Genomic DNA, 17415 nt, shown 5'->3' on the forward strand with positions numbered 1-17415 from the left:
ATCCTGCAGATAGAAAGCAGGAAAGTATCCTGAAATCTGTTTATACACATTCAGGGACTCTACTGAGGCCGGCAATTGCGTCGGCGTGGATGTGTAGTGCTGTAGCAGCGTGGACAGATAATCTGTCTGAGGAAATGGATACCTTAGACTGGGATACCATAATGCTGACCCTGGGTCATATAAAAGACACTGTCCTATATATGAGGGATGCCCAGAGGGACATTTGCTTACTGGGCTCTAGAATTAATGCAATGTCAATTTCTGCCAGGAGGGTCCTGTGGACTCTGCAGTGGACAGGTGATGCCGACTCCAAAAAACACATGGAGGTGTTACCTTACAAGGGTGAGGAATTGTTTGGGGAGGGTCTCTCGGACCTGGTTTCCACAGCTACTGCTGGGAAGTCAAACTTTTTGCCATGTATTCCCTCACTACCGAAGAAAGCACCGTATTACCAAATGCAGTCCTTTCGCGCACAAAGAAGCAAGAAGGTCAGAGGTGCTTCCTTTCTTGCTAGAGGCAGGGGCAGAGGAAAAAAGCTGCACCTTACAGCTAGTTCCCAGGAACAGAAGTCCTCCCCGGCTTCCACTAAATCCACCGCATGATGCTGGGGCTCCACGGGTGGAGCCAGGAGCGGTGGGGGCGCGTCTCCGACATTTCAGCCACCAGTGGGTTCGCTCACAGGTGGATCCCTGGGCTATACAGATTGTGTCTCAGGGATACAAGCTGGAATTCGAGGTGATGCCCCCTCAACGTTACCTAAAATCGGCCCTGCCAGCTTCCCCCATAGAAAGGGAAGTAGTGGTAGCGGCAATTCACAAGCTATTTCTCCAGCAGGTGGTGGTAAAGGTTCCCCTTCTTCAACAGGGGAAGGGATACTATTCCACAATGTTTGTGGTACCGAAACCGGACGGTTCGGTCAGACCTATATTAAATTTAAAGTCCCTGAACATTCATCTGAAAAGATTCAAGTTCAAGATGGAATAGCTCAGAGCGGTCATTGCAAGCCTGGAAGAGGGGGATTTTATGGTGTCTCTGGACATCAAGGATGCTTACTTGCATGTCCCCATTTATCCGCCTCATCAGGAGTACCTCAGATTTGTGGTACAGGACTGTCATTACCAATTTCAGACGTTGCCGTTTGGCCTGTCCACGGCACCGAGAATATTTACCAAGGTAATGGCAGAAATGATGTTGATCCTGAGAAAGCAAGGAGTCACAGTTATCCCATACTTGGACGATCTCCTCATAAAGGCAAGGTCGAGGGAGCAGTTGCAGATCAGCGTAGCGCACTCACAGGAAGTGTTGCAACAGCATGGCTGGATTCTGAATATCCCAAAGTCGCAGCTGATTCCCTTTCTGGGCATGATTCTAAACACAGACCAGAAGAAGGTGTTTCTCCCGACGGAGAAGGCTCAAGAGCTTGTGACTCTAGTCAGAGACCTCTTAAAACCGAAACAGGTCTCGGTGCATCACTGCACGCGAGTCCTTGGAAAGATGGTGGCATCGTACGAAGCCATTCCCTTCGGCAGGTTCCATGCGAGGATCTTTCAATGGGATCTGTTGGACAAATGGTCCGGATTGCATCTTCAGATGCATCGGCTGATCACCCTGTCCCCCAGGGCCAGGGTGTCTCTTCTGTGGTGGCTACAGAGTGCTCACCTTCTCGAGGGCCGCAGATTCGGCATACAGGACTGGGTCCTGGTGACCACGGATGCGAGCCTCCGAGGGTGGTGGGCAGTCACTCAGGGAAGCAACTTCCAAGGGTTGTGGTCAAGTCTGCCCTGAGTCAAGCGGAGCCCCTGCTTCGCAACCAACCGGTGCTGATTCAGTCAGACAACATCACCGTGGTGGCTCATGTAAACCGCCAGGGCGGCACAAGAAGCAGAGTCGCGATGGCGGAGGCCACCAGGATTCTTCGGTGGGCGGAGAATCACGTACAAGCACTGTCAGCAGTGTTCATTCCGGGGGTGGACAACTGGGAAGCAGACTTCCTCAGCAGGCACGACCTTCACCCGGGAGAGTGGGGACTTCATCACGAAGTCTTCATTCAGATTACAAATCGATGGGAACTGCCACAGGTAGACATGATGGCGTCCCGTCTCAACAAAAAGCTGCAACGGTATTGCGCCAGGTCAAGAGACCCAAAGGCTATAGCTGTGGACGCCCTGGTAACACCGTGGGTGTTCCAGTCTGTCTTTGTGTTCCCTCCTCTTCCTCTCATACCCAAGGTACTGAGAATCGTAAGAATAAGAGGAGTGAGAATACTCATTGTTCCGGATTGGCCAAGAAGGCCTTGGTACCCGGAATTGCAAGAAATGCTCACAGAGGACCCATGGCCTCTGCTTCTCAGACAGGACCTGTTGCAACAGGGGCCCTGCCTGTTCCAAGACTTACCGCGGCTGCGTTTGACGGCATGGCAGTTGAATGCCAGATCCTAGCGGAAAAAGGCATTCCGGAGGAATTTATTCCTACGCTGATAAAGGCTAGGAAGGACGTGACAGCAAAGCATTATCACCGCATATGGCGAAAATATGTTGCTTGGTGTGAGGCCAGGAAGGCCCCTACAGAGGAATTCCAACTGGGCAGATTTCTGCACTTTCTACAGTCTGGAGTGACTATGGGCTTGAAGTTGGGATCCATAAAGGTCCAGATTTCGGCCCTATCCATTTTCTTTCAAAAGGAACTGGCGTCTCTTCCTGAAGTTCAGTCGTTTGTTAAGGGAGTGCTACATATTCAGCCCCTTTTTGTGGCACCTTGGGATCTCAACGTGGTGTTGGGTTTCCTAAAATCCCACTGGTTTGAACCACTTAAGACCGTGGAGCTAAAGTATCTCACGTGGAAGGTGGTCATGCTATTGGCATTAGCTTCGGCTAGGCGTGTGTCAGAATTGGCGGCTTTGTCATGTAAAAGCCCCTATCTGGTTTTTCATATGGACAGGGCAGAATTGCGGACTCGTCCCCAATTTCTGCCAAAGGTGGTGTCATCTTTTCATTTGAACCAACCTATTGTAGTGCCTGCGGCTCCTCGTGACTTGGAGGATTCCAGGTTACTAGATGTAGTCAGGGCTTTGAAGATTTATGTAGCCTGAACGGCTGGAGTCAGGAAAACTGACTCGCTGTTTATCCTATATGCCCCCAACAAGTTGGGTGCTCCTGCTTCAAAGCAAACCGTTGCCCGCTGGATCTGTAACACGATTCAGCAGGCTCATTCTGCGGCTGGATTTCCGCATCCAAAATCAATGAAAGCCCATTCCACAAGGAAGGTGGGCTCTTCTTGGGCGGCTGCCCGAGGGGTCTCGGCATTACAGCTTTGCCGAGCTGCTACTTGGTTGGGTTCAAACACATTTGCAAAATTCTACAAGTTTGATACCCTGGCTGAGGAGGACCTTGAGTTTGCCTATTCTGTGCTGCAGAGTCATCCGCACTCTCCCGCCCGTTTGGGAGCTTTGGTATAATCCCCATGGTCCTTACGGAGTCCCCAGCATCCACTAGGACGTCAGAGAAAATAAGATTTTACTTACCGGTAAATCTGTTTCTCGTAGTCCGTAGTGGATGCTGGGCGCCCATCCCAAGTGCGGACTTTCTGCAATACGTGTACATTGTTATTGCTTAATAATGGGTTATGTTATGTTGGCATCCATTGTTGATGCCCTGTTGTTGTTCATACTGTTGACTGGATAAGTGTATCACAAGTTATACGGTGTGATTTGGTGTGGCTGGTATGAGTCTTACCCGAGATTCCAAAATCCTTTCCTTATAATGTCTGCTCTTCCGGGCACAGTTTCCTTAACTGAGGTCTGGAGGAGGGGCATAGAGGGAGGAGCCAGTGCACACCAGATAGTACTGAATCTTTCTTTAGAGTGCCCAGTCTCCTGTGGAGCCCGCTATTCCCCATGGTCCTTACGGAGTCCCCAGCATCCACTACGGACTACAAGAAATAGATTTACCGGTAAGTAAAATCTTATTTTTAATAACGTACATTTGAACACATGAATTTTTATACATCATATCATTGTACAAGAGATAAATTTAAAATTGTATCAATAAAATACAACCAAAACATATACAACCAACACCATTGTTAGATGGACTCTAGATACTCCCTCACCTTTTACAAGGTGCGAGCTCCAGAGGGAGTATCTTCAAAAACTAGGCTGCGATTTTCTGACTGACAAAACAAACTCGTTTCGTCTTATCGACTTCATCAGGGGTAACAAATGATTCGCCCTTGATGGGTTTATATATAGAAGATCATAACCTTAAATATAAAAATAATGACCTATAACGAGGTTTAATTGATAGAGCTCCTATATAGGAACTTAATTGATGGTCCTTCTTAGAGGTAATATCTGTTGGATAGTGATGTTTTTGCAAACTACCTTAAAATTAATTAAACGGAATTCCTTATAAGGCCGCTTAGGGTAGCTATTGATTACAGTCCTTCATTGGGGTGCTGACAACCATATGTCGGCATTTTGACAAATTGCCTCAAAATATGGTATCCAACTCTTACAATCAAAACGATTTCTAATTCGGATGTTGGTCCATGTATGAAATATAACTCAAGGAATGTATGGCTGGTTTTGACAACCACAAGCTATAAATGATGCGACTTCCTCGGTAAGTCTCACAGAGTAGATCCTGGGAGAAATTTGGCTGTGTGTGGAAGTCACAGTGTGTGTATATGTATGTATGTATGTATGTGTGTGTGTGTATGTATATGTGTGTGTGGTTTTTTTTTTTCTTCAGCAGTGGGGTACACTGGTATTCTACAGGGAATAACGTTGGGGTGTAGAGTTTTATCTTGATCCTATGCACCAACAGGCTAAAGCTTTGACTGTTCCCAGGATGCACTTCCTCCTCTATAGCCCCGCCTCCATGCACTGGAGCTCAGTTTGTAAGTTGCTGCATGCAGTGCAGGTCACTAACAGGTGGTGCTGCGCTAGGCAGCCCTGAAAAGAGCTTTATAGAAGACTTCAAGGGCCGCAGCACTTTCTATGTCTTTGTGACATGCTGTGCTGCTCCTCCATCACCACCCTCAGCGGCGCTGCATACTCCCGCGGGCTGGTTCCCGGGTACTTGCAGCGGAGAGACGCACTGTTTTCAGGCACACCACTGCTGTCACTCTCCAGGATTGCGTGGCTGCACTAACGAGAGGAGGTAAGAGGGTCCCCCAGGTGGGACTCGCCGGTAAATTGCGATCTGGTCTCTGTCCCAGGAAACGGACCGCGCCGCTGGCGTGGACACGGTCACGCAGGGACCCCACTATGGCCAACGGGGCAAGGAGCACAGGTTGGATTTACTAAAATCCGTTTATAAGGTTCCACAGTACCCGGTGGTGAAGTCCAGCGGAGGGGATAAGGCACTGACCTGTAGCACCTCCCCCAGCTCCTGGGGTTCCGGTATGAATTATTGACCATGTTACGGTTGACAGTCATTAGGTCGACCACTATTGGTCGACATTGGCATGGTCAACATGGACAAATGGTCGATGCATGAAATGTCGACACATAGAAATGTCGACATGAGGTTTTTTGTATTTTTGTGTGTCGTCTTCTGCGTAAAGGGACGGGGGAACCCCAATTAGTGCACCGCGTCCCCTCACAGCTTCGGGTAAGGGGCCTCGCTGCACTCTGCACAGATTACCGTTCCCAATTGTAGTCCACGTGGATCGTCAAGTATGTAAAAGTTCCCAAAAGAGAGAGAATGTGAAAAACTCATGTTGACCATTTTCATGTGTCGACCATGTGTCAATGTCAACCAATAGTGGTCGATCTAATGACTGTCGCCATAACATGGTCGACCATCCAAACGGCGCCGGTATCCATCTACTGCTGGTGTTCCCCCGCCCTGGAGCTGCAGTTCTCTCTCCCTCACTCCCTGACAGATTTTGGCGCCATTACATAGCTGGGCTGATCTCCGGGACTGCTGGGCACTTTATTCTCTGTAAATCCGCCTGTATCAGCGCTGTGCATTTACAGACACTTAAGTATTCTACATGTCATTTTAGACAGTGTTAGTGAAGAACAAGTGTACTGCTATCTGAATATTTAGTACAAGTTATTCTGTGATACATCCAGTGTTTACTGTGCAAATAAATACATACATACATACATACATACATACATACATACATACATACATACATACATACATACATACATACTTTATATGTAATTTACTAGTCCAGTGCAGTTTTATTGTTTATGTATTAATTCCTGCATTGTACTTGTGACTGCGTGTGCCTATAGCTGTGTGAACTCCTTTCTTGTGTATCACACATTTTGTTGTCACTATATTCTGTACCCTGGGAACTAAGTGCGTCAGGGTCTCATATAATATATAGTGCTACACAGGGAATACGGTTTGTATTTCTTACTGTTTTCCGGTCACCCCACACCGCTTAAATCCTCTGTGCTCTGTATTTACAGTCACTAAACACAGGGATTATTTGCTGGTTTTTGTTTGTCTGGCTATATTGTACTATTACGCCCTAAGGCTACATCCCATACAATGTCTGCTACACAGGGTGGGACATCCGCAGACGCTCCAGCATCATTCAGTGCTGTCGTTCTGGATTCGCCAGTGGGGGAAGTGTTAGCTGCTGGTTCAGGCGCTGGCTGTCGTACATCTCCGAGTCTGCCTGTGGCACCCGTGGCCAATCAGAACCCACCTTGGGCAGCTTTTTCAAATATGCTGACTACATTTATAACGCGTCTTGCGCCCTCTGTGGGGCCTTCCATGCCATTACAGCCACATATTGTCCCTGTAGTCAATCCGCCATGGGCAGATTTTCTGTCTACCCAGTTACAGCAATTAAATCAGACTTTGGTTAGACAAAAGTCCACCCCATGCCGTTCTGGGGCCAAGGGGTCATCTAAAAGGGACATTTCTTCCTCGCAATCCACTAATATTTCGGATAATTCTTCCGATGAGGATGGGGAATATACTGATCCGTCAGACACTGATACAGTTGCTTCTGATGAGGAATCTACAACCCAGGTTGATGTTCCTGACCTTGTGAAGGCTATCAAGCTGATTCTCCAGATTGCAGATGACATTGAGCCTCCTGTTACGTCTAAGGAACCGGGTAAGTTTAAGCGTCAGAAGGTTGTTAAAGTAGTTTTACCACATTCTGACCTTTTAATTGACATACGTTAGGAATCCTGGTCATCTCCAGGAAAATTTTTTTCCATGTCTAAGAAAGATGCTAGCTCGTTATCCTATCCTTGCGGAGTTGAGTAACAAGTGGGAAACTCCACCGCCGGTGGACTCTCATGTCGCCCGTCTTGTGGTGTCATCTACTCTGCCTGTCACCTCACTGAAGGAACCGACAGATAAGCGTGTGGAGGGATGCCTGAAGTCTATTTACACTCTTACCAGTTCTGTACATAGACCCGCTATGGTGGCTTCTTGGGCCGCAAAAGGAATTGAAGCATGGGTTCAAGCAGTTGAGGATGAGCTACCTCAGGATTTTCCTGACACTGCCAGACAATATCGGTCATATATTACCACAGCCTTTCACTATATTCAGGAGGCGGCCTCTGATGCAGTGGTCATGGCAGCCAAGGCTGCTTCTACGTCTATCCTGGCTCGCCGGATTCTGTGGTTGAGGTCCTGGAAAGTGGACCTGGACTCTATAAAAAGACCTTGGAAGTGCTTCCTTTCAAGGGAGACATACTCTTTGGGAAGGATCTGAACAAGATTGTGACTGACTTGCGATGGCCAAGACTGTTTCTCCCAAGTGCTAATCCTTCTACTCAGAAGGCTAAGAGTAAAACTTTTCTTTCGTTTTGACCTCCAAGTAAAGCAAAAGGTCAGGCGTACCCGAGACAGTCTCATACTTCCAACACCACTAAGCCCAAATCTAAACAATCCTGGGCTGCCCGTCAGCCTGCTTTCAAACAAGACACGCCTGCTGCATGATGGGGCGTGCCTCCCCCTGGTGGACCCCAGGGTTGGAGGCTGACTTCTGCAGTTCGCCTAGGCCTGGTTAAAGACCACTTCAGACGCCTGGGTGCGGGAAGTTGTCTCTCACGGGTACGCAATCTTTCAAGAGGCGTACCCCTCGCCAGTTCTGTTAAACGGTTATCCCTTTGGATCCGTTGAAAGCGCAATCTCTACACCTGGTTGTACAATCCCTCCTGGAAACAGGAGTGGCAGTGCCGGTACCACTGACCCAGAGAGGCAGGGGATACCATTCAACCCTGTTTATAGTTCCGAAACCAAATGGGTCTTTCCAGCCTATCCTCAACCTCAAATCATTGAACAAATTTGTTAATGTGTCCAAATTCCGTATGGAAACCCTGCGCTATATTGTGCTGGCCATGGAACCAGAGGACTATATGGTATCCCTGGACATACAGCATGCTTACCTGCACATACCTATTATCATTTCGCATCAGCAATATCTGCTGTTTGCTATTGGCAACCTTCATTTTAAATTCCAGGCTCTGCCATTTGGACTGGCCACGGCACCTCAGATTTTCACCAAGGTAATTGCTGTGATGACTGCTTTCCTCCGTCGTCAGGGAATCGGGATTATGCCGTATCTGGGCGACTTGCTGATTCTGGCGAACTCCCAAGGTATCCTCAGTCAACTGGAGATGTCTGTCCAATTCCTTCAAGCCCACGGGTGGTTCATCAATTGGAAAAAGTCCTCATTGGTCCCTGCTCGGAGCATGGTGCATCTGGGGGCGCTGCTGGACGCACAAAGACTGTTTCTCTCCCCGGATAAGGTCCTGAAACTTCAGGACAAGATCAGATGCTACCTGTCTCGCCAGAGTGTCGATACACTCGGCGATGCAAGTACTAGGCCTCATGGTGTCGCTCTCTGTAGAGGTTATTCCTTTCCAAATGGGACATCCTGCCTCATCGGATCAGGTCTCAAATGATCTCCATGACTCTGGAGGTTCGTCTGTCACTGAGCTGGTGGCTACAGGACCAACAGTTGAGCAGGGGGCCATCCCTTCTGGATCTCCAACTGGGTCCTCCTGACAACGGATGACATTCTGCGAGGTTGGGGCGCGGTTTTGAAGCAACACTCTCCATGGTCGTTGGACCAGGGAGGAATCTCTCCTCCTGATAAACATTCTGGAATTGTGGACAGTGTTCAATGCGTTGACACTGGCCCTGCCTCTGGTACAGTACAGGCCTGTTCAAGTATGATTGGACAACACCTCCATGGTGGCATACATAAATCATCAAGGCGGCACTCAAAGCTGCATGGCAATGGTGGAAGTGTCAAAAATCCTACAATGGGCAGAACGCCATCTGCCAGCCATATCGGCAGTGTTCATACCAGGAGTCCTCAGTTGGGAAGCGAACTTCCTCAGTTGTCGGGATGTGCACGGCTGAGAGTGGAGTCTTCATCAGGAAGTGTTTCAACTCCTAGTGGACAAGTAGGGCCTACCAGATGTAGACCTGATGGCGTCTCGACACAATCACAAGGTTCCGGTTTTCGGTGCATGGACAAGGGATCCTCAAGCAGTGTTCGTGGATGCACTGGCAATTCCATGGAACTTTTTATCTGCCATACGTGTTCCCTCCAGTGTCACTCGTACCCAGGGTAATACGGAAGTTCAAGCAAGGAGGAGGAATACTACTTCTTCTAGTCGCTCAAGCATGGCCCAGACTGCATTGGTTCACAGACCTGCAGGGTCTCTTGATAGTGTCCTCTTCTACTTCCTCAACGTCCAGACGTCGTCGTTAAGGGCCCTTGTGTCTGCCCGGACCTGTCCAGACTGGCTTTGACGGCATGGCTCTTGAAACATTTTCTGAGCAAAAGAATTCTCTCAGGCGGTTGTTCAAACTATGTTGAAAGCCCGTAAATCAGATTTGGCTCGGATTTATTATAGGGTCTGGAATTCTTAATTCACATTCTGTGCTGCTCAGAATTATGATGCATATGCTTTCAGAACTTCCAGACTTTTGACTTTTCTACAAGGCCTAGACTTGGGCCTTTGTCTGGCCTCCCTCAAGGTTCATATTTCTGCCTTGTCGGTGTGGTTTCAGAGAAAAATTGCGTGTGTTCCTGACGTTCACGCTTTCACTCAGGGTGTTCTACGGATTCGGCCTCCCTATGTCCCTCCTGTGGCTCCATGGGATCTGTGTGTCGTCTTAAATGCCCTGCAAGGGTTTCCATTTGAACCCATTGAGTCTGTGGAGCTTAAATGCTTTACGCTTAGGGTCGTGTTTCTGTTGGCTATTGCCTCTGCTAGGAGGGTGTCTGACTTGGGTGATTTGTCCTGTTGTCCACCCTTTCTCATTTTTCACCGTGACTGTGCAGTTCTTAGAACTCACCCAAGTTATTTGCCTAAGGTGGTATCATCTTTTCACCTTAACCAGGAGATTGTGGTTCTGGCCTTCTTCTCTTCTGGCTTTCCTCCAAAGAAAGATCTTTGGATGTGCTACAGCTCTCCGTATTTATGTGGAAAGGACTGCCTCTATTAGGAGGTCAGATTCCCTTTTTGTACTTTTTGGTTCTCACAAATGCGGCTGGCCTGCGAATAAGCAAACCTTGGCCAGATTGCACAAGCCTATGATCAGGTTGGGCTCCCAGCTCCTGCTATCAAAACCCATTCTACTCTGTGTTGTACCTTCTTGGGCGGCCCGCCGTGGCGTGTCCACAGAACAATTGTGCAAGGTACATGGTCCTTGGTGAATATGTTCATCAGGTTCTCTATGCCTTTGATACTTCTGCCTCCAAGGGTGCTTCCTTTGGACACCGGAGACTTGTGCCTCCCATGAGGAACTGCTTTAGGCCATCCCCGATGTTATTTCCTGTGGAATACCAGTGTACCCTGCTGCAGAAAAGGAGGTGTATGGTAGATTTACCATTGTTAAATCTTTATGCGAGGTACACTGGATTCCATAGGGAGCTCACCCTGAACCACTTAGCTTCTTTGGGTTTGTATGGCATTAGCCGCTATTCTCACGACAAGAGAAGGGACAGTGGGTCTCTGTGACTAACATCTACAGTCTCTCTTACCTGCTACTGTATTGGACTGATTAACAAAACTGAACTCCAGTGCCTGGAGGCGGGGCTATGGAGGAGTCAGTGCATGCTGGGAACAGTCTAAGCTTTAGCCTGTGGGTGCCTCGGGTCAAGATCCAACTCTTCCCCCTGATGTTATTCCCTGTGGAATCCAGTGTACCTCGCAGAAAGATTTATCAATGGTAAGTCTACCATAAATCTCCTTATGAGCAGAGAGGTGACATTAAGGAAAACTTTAGTTTGAGATAAGTTATGAGATGTACAGCTACATGTATTTATCAAAATTGTGCTTGTTTTGCTTCTAGTGCATTAACCAAATTGCTGTATTTAGCGTGATTGTAAAAAAGGCTCTTTAGCATTGAAGCAGACCTTGTAGAAGAGCCTGTCACATGAGTGGGTATGTGCATAGCATGTAACGCTCACATCCACTTGTGTCATGCTCTGTTTGGCCAGGCATGTCCCACTGCTGCCAAGCCTCAAAGCAGATGAGTTAAGTAATGCAATTTAGCTAGGGCTGGTAAGTCGCCATTATGGCACAGAACTATCTAGTATGATAATTATTTTGACTAGAAATGTTCATTGCAAGGTGGATGTCTTCATTGTGGTGTTTTGTTTTGTTTTTTCTCCCCCTCCCATTTAGTTTTATGTTATTGAATATGCTGCTTGTGATGCTACCTACAATGAAATTGTCACGTTTGAGCGGCTTCGGCCTGTTAATCAGAACAAGCCTGTGACAAAGAATTCTTTCTTTAAATGCATGGTGGATGTTCCTGAAGACCTGAGAGAAGCGTGAGTTGTCCCTTTTAGGTCCTATGTTCTTGTGGGGTGGGGCCTGATTATCATTGTTTGCTGAATATTGGATGGCCCTAATGGGCCTGTTATAACAAACCTACACTAACTAGTATTTCTGCATATGTAACTGGCTTATTAGTGATAATAAATAGGCCCCAAGATGTTACGTTTTATATACAGTGTATATATAAAGAAGACTTTTTTTAGAATATTATAAACTACAGTATTTTAGATATTGTATGAAGTTTTGCCTGAAATGCTAGTCTCTCTAGAATAACAGTATCAAGTGGCTAACCTCATATTGCGTGTTTTATGGCTTAGATCAGTATTCATATGGGGATTGATTCAGAGATGGATGCTATGAAGACAGCTTCTGCATCCTTTGTAGGTAGCGTCATGTGCTAATGCCGCAGGAGGAAGGATGCTTTCTGCCAGCTTCTGTGATTGTCCGCTGCTTCCAAAGACACGGCATCGGAACAGCGTTTGACAGCCATCGATCATCTGAGTAAAGCTGTGCATACACTTAATGGTGCCCATACACTTGTGCGATTGCATTTGACGCGATATCGGGCCCGATTTCCCTTGCAGCTCACCTTGAGATAAATTGCATTGAAAGTGCTTTTTTTTGTGCATTCGATGCGCATACAATCCTGCGATTTATTGCATGCCCCTTATGACCAGAAATCGGGTGGCATCGGATGATCGAATGCGAGCGCATCGCATGCTGACCAAAGCACACCAGATTTATCTGCAAAATCTTTAAAAATGTAAATAGAGGGCTGGCCTATTTGGGGGATATATAAACAGGCAGCCATTTTAACTCTGCACTTCTGTTTGCTTTGTGACTAGAGAAGTTTGGTTTATACCTGCTGCTCGTTCCACATTGCTAACTACTGTGCACTGCTTTGTTCTTCTTGCATTACAAAGTGTTTCAGTACTGCTGTGTGTGTGTGTGTGTGTGTGTGTGTGTGTGTAGAGATGGATTCTACTCGCTATCAGGCTCTCATGTGCTACCCTGTGCTGAAGATGAGACGAGACAGGGAGAGGGCCCAGCAAAGGCGGAGGGAGAGATCTTGCTGGACCAAGCAGTGGCTGCTTAAGCAGCCTACTCGTTCCTACATGCCCCTTCTGGATGAGATCAAGGACAACAACCCGGATGACTTCCGCAACTTCCTGCGCATGGATGATGACACCTTTCAGGAGTTGCTGCATCTGGAGAACCCCCCCCCCCCCCCCCCCCCCCACCCCACACACACACACACACACACACACACACACACACACACACACTCTTTTCCCCTTCCCCCTCATACAAAAGCGGGACACCAAATGGTGGGTTCCTATACCTGCTGAGTAGAGGCTCGTGTCTACCCTCTACCCCTGCGGTTCTTTGCTACTGGACACTCGTTTGAGGACCTGAAGTATGGGACCCGTATCTCTGCGCAGGCTTTGGGACGACACATACCTGAAACTTGCAAGGCTATTGTAAAGGTGCTTCAGTACAAGTACTGCAAGGTAAGAAAATGACATCACACATTGCTTGTGTAACAAAATGTTTTATTTTGCAAACTGAATTTGGTAGAAAAAATGTGCTTTTTATTTCAAGACATAATTTAAATATGTGGCCAGCATGGCTAAACTTTAGCAAACAGTATACATTTTCATAATGCAGCACATCTGCATCATTACATTTATGAAAAAAAAACAAACTATATATAGCGACAAATGTGGTGCATTCTGATACTACGCCATTGAGTGGCACCGCAGCCAGGAGCACAATGCACACATGCAACTTGGGGTAGGTAGATTGGTCCCCGGTACCATAAACCTGCACCAAGTTGCCTGTGTGCATTGTGCCCCGGTAGTGGTGCCACTCAACGCCATAGTATAAGAATGCACCACATCTGTTGCTAAATGTAGCAATGGCAGCATTACATTTGTGAAACGTAAAATAAATGCCATATATATATCAAAATATAACTTTTTATAAATATGCAGCCAACATGGCTAAACTTTTTCAAACAGTATCTTTATAGTAGCATCTGGTGCAGTATGAGATATGGTGGTAGTGGCACATGATTTCAGACTATACCGTGAGGAAGAGTGCCTGTGGATGACTGAACAAACAGAAGAGAGAGACTGCCTATAACCGCCTGGTGGAGTAGTCAAAGCCCACCTTAGCAGACACTGTGGCTTGGGCCTGTAAAAATTGAGGTTCCCTGACACCAACAACCTGCCCCTAGCAGCATGTTTGTATTGTGCGCCTGAAAGTGGTGCCACTCTTAAACCATAGTTTTCATGATGCAGCACATGTGCATCATTACATTTATGAATTGAAAATAAATTGCTATTTTATTGCAGCAGATGTGGTGCATTATGATACTACGGCGTTGAGTGGCACCGCAGCCAGGGACGCAATGCACACATGCTGCTTTGGGTAGGAAGATGGGTTTCCGCTTCCATCAACCTGTGCCAATATATAAGTGCATGAATACACTTGTGAACCAAAAAAATTATTGTATGTGTGTGTGTGTGTGTATATATATGTGTATATATGTGTGTGTATATATGTGTGTATGTATGTGTGTGTATATATGTGTGTATGTATGTGTGTGTATATATGTGTGTGTGTGTGTGTGTGTGTGTGTGTGTGTATATATATATATATATATATGTATATATATATGTATATATATATATATATATATGTGTGTGTATATATATATATATATATATTTATTTGGAACAAGCAGATAAGATCAGAGCGACCACCGGTGGTAAAAACAGTATAAAACTAGAGATGAATATTTAAAGGCAAAGGCGGGATTTATTTATAACGAACGTATTTAGTTAAAAAGTACTTTTAGACACACATGGCAACATAAATAAAAAAATGCGTATTTCTCTAAAAAATTTTTTGTTTAAAAAGAAACCATAATATAAGTACCATACGAGGCATTAGTGTATCTAAAATTAGTTAAAAAAGAGAACTGATGAATAGAATAAACAGCTTAACTTGAGGATTTTCAGTAATAGCAGGAATCACCCAACGCGTTTCGTCTGGTCTGACTTCATCAAGACCCCTTGATGAAGTCAGACCAGACGAAACGCGTTGGGTGATTACACTAATGCCTCGTATGGTACTTATATTATGATTAAGAGGACCTGTTTTTAGTACACATTTGTGTGTTTCTTTATATTTTTTCCGTGCCTCCCCCCCATTTTTTATATGCTTTTTTTCTGAATATTTTTATGGTTTCTTTTTAAACAAAATTTTTTTTAGAGAAATACGCATTTTTTTATTTATGTTGCCATGTGTGTCTAAAAGTACTTTTTAACTAAATACGTTCGTTATAAATAAATCCCGCCTTTGCCTTTAAATATTCATCTCTAGTTTTATACTGTTTTTACCACCGGTGGTCGCTCTGATCTTATCTGCTTGTTCCAAATTCCTTTTACCCTACACACGTACAAGTGTAGATTTTATTTAAGATTGAGCAGACGCCCCATTAAGAAAAGGGAGTGGTATCTTAGAGACCAAACATTTTACAGGGGAATTCAATAGACATACTGTGAAAAATTTATTTCTACTATTTTTTGGCGCTGTCAGCTCACCCTATATATATATATATATATATATATATATATATATATATATATATATATATATATATATATATATATATATATATATATATATATATATATATATATATATATATATATATATATATATACCAGGCAATTGCCGCCAAGGACCAGGAGTGCCGGGCACCAAAAACCATTATATATATATATATATATGTGTGTGTGTGTGTGTATATATGTATGTGTGTGTGTGTATATACATACATACATACATACATACATACATACATGTTGAGTATCCCTTATCCAAAATGCTTGGGACCAGAGATATTTTGGATATGGGATTTTTCCGTATTTTGGAATAATTGCATACCATAATGTGATATCATGGTGATGGGACCGAAGTCTAAGCACAGAATGCATTTATGTTACATATACACCTTATACACATAGCCTGAAGGTAATTTAAGCCAATATTTTTTTATAACTTTGCGCGTTAAACAAAGTTTGTGTACATTCACACAATTCATTTGTTTCATATACACCTTATACACACAGCCTGAAGGTCATTTAATACAATATTTTTAATTTTGTGTATTACACCAAGTTTGTGTACATTGAGCCATCAAAAACAAAGGTTTCACTATCTCACTCACTCAAAAAAGTCTGTATTTCGGAATATTCCGTATTTCGGAATATTTGGATATGGGATACTCAACCTGTATATATATAAAATTTATATTTTAGTAATATGTGGCCAGCATGGCTTAACTTTTTCAAACACTAGAACTTTATATTAATGTTTCTTTTGATTATGAATATAAATATGGTGCAGTATGCTATATAGTGTTTTTGAGTGGCAGCGCTTTCAGGGGCACAATGCACACATGCAGGTAGGCCCGGCTTCAGGCTCCCCGGCACCATCAACCTTACCCAAGCTGCATGTGTGCATTGTCCACCTGAAAGTGGCGCCACTAAAACGCTGTATATCATAGTGCACCAGATCTATTGCAGTATATACCAGGGCAGCAAGAATTGTATATATACCAACAGATGTGGTGCATTCTGATGCTACGTTGAGTGTCACCGGTGCCAGGGGCAGCATGTGCGCATTGTCCACCTGAAAGCGTTGACACTCACCGTAGTATCAGAGTGCACCACATCTGTTGGTATGTATAACAAGGGCAGCAGTATTTCAGAATCGCCCTACATTTGTAAGAGACTTGTCTCCTCCTGATCCCCCTCTGACATCAAGGAGGTCAAAATTGTGGAGGGGATGGTGGATGTGTGGCTGGCTTGGGGAAGGGTAGCTGGGTTGAGGAAGAGATTGGATAGTGGGGGAAGGGTGGGTGGATGGGGGTGGGGGTTGACGATAACTGGATGGGTGGCTGGTTTGAGGAGGATGGAAAGTTGAGGAAGGTTAGGTGGATGGGGTCTGCGGTTGCGGATAACTGGAATGGTAGCTGGGATGCGGAGAAGGATGGGTACTGGAGGAAGAGTAGATGGGCGGTGAACTGAAGGTCAATGGGAGATGAGGAACAGGTGCTTGAGGTTCTGGCCCATGAACGTTCCACTCTGGTCTCAGTTGTCCTGTGAGTGTTTTGTACAAAACTTGTGACACCAGGCGCTGGCACTCTACTTGGTGCTGCTCGGAAACCTTATGCATGGTTTTGCTAACATATGAAGCAAAGTCATCAAATTCATCAGGTTTCCGGAGCAGCTGTGAACAGGCCTCCAATAGTAGCGGGTCTTCAACAAATTTGGTTTTCCTTGTCTTTCTCTTGGAACCCTGTAGCTGTGGAGATTTTGGTTCCTCTGGTGATGTGTTATTGAGGTCAGTGGTACGGCTGAGGTCTTCAGGTGTCTGTAGGGTAACAAAAACATATTTAGTAAATATTCAAACTTTTTTTTATTTTTATTTTACAGTTCCCTACAAGCGTGGAAGAATGGCAAGCTATTGCAGAATACTTTGACAGGTTCTGGAATTTCCCAGACTGTGATGGTGCCATAGACGGGAAACGTGCGCATCACCAAACCCAC

At 45.5% G+C, this 17415-nt stretch overlaps 1 protein-coding gene across 2 annotated transcripts in view; it reads left to right on the top strand.

Moving 5' to 3' along the window:
- Nucleotides 1–17415, top strand: part of FXR1 (FMR1 autosomal homolog 1) — a 244414-nt gene that overhangs the window by 128906 nt on the left and 98093 nt on the right. For both annotated transcript variants that reach the window (XM_063916328.1, XM_063916327.1), the window contains exon 5: nucleotides 11636–11784. In XM_063916328.1, the coding sequence (XP_063772398.1) occupies nucleotides 11636–11784 (149 nt within the window). The remainder of the gene's footprint in view (nucleotides 1–11635; nucleotides 11785–17415) is intronic.

This window comes from Pseudophryne corroboree, chromosome 4 (assembly GCF_028390025.1).
Source record: "Pseudophryne corroboree isolate aPseCor3 chromosome 4, aPseCor3.hap2, whole genome shotgun sequence".
NCBI lineage: Eukaryota > Metazoa > Chordata > Amphibia > Anura > Myobatrachidae > Pseudophryne > Pseudophryne corroboree.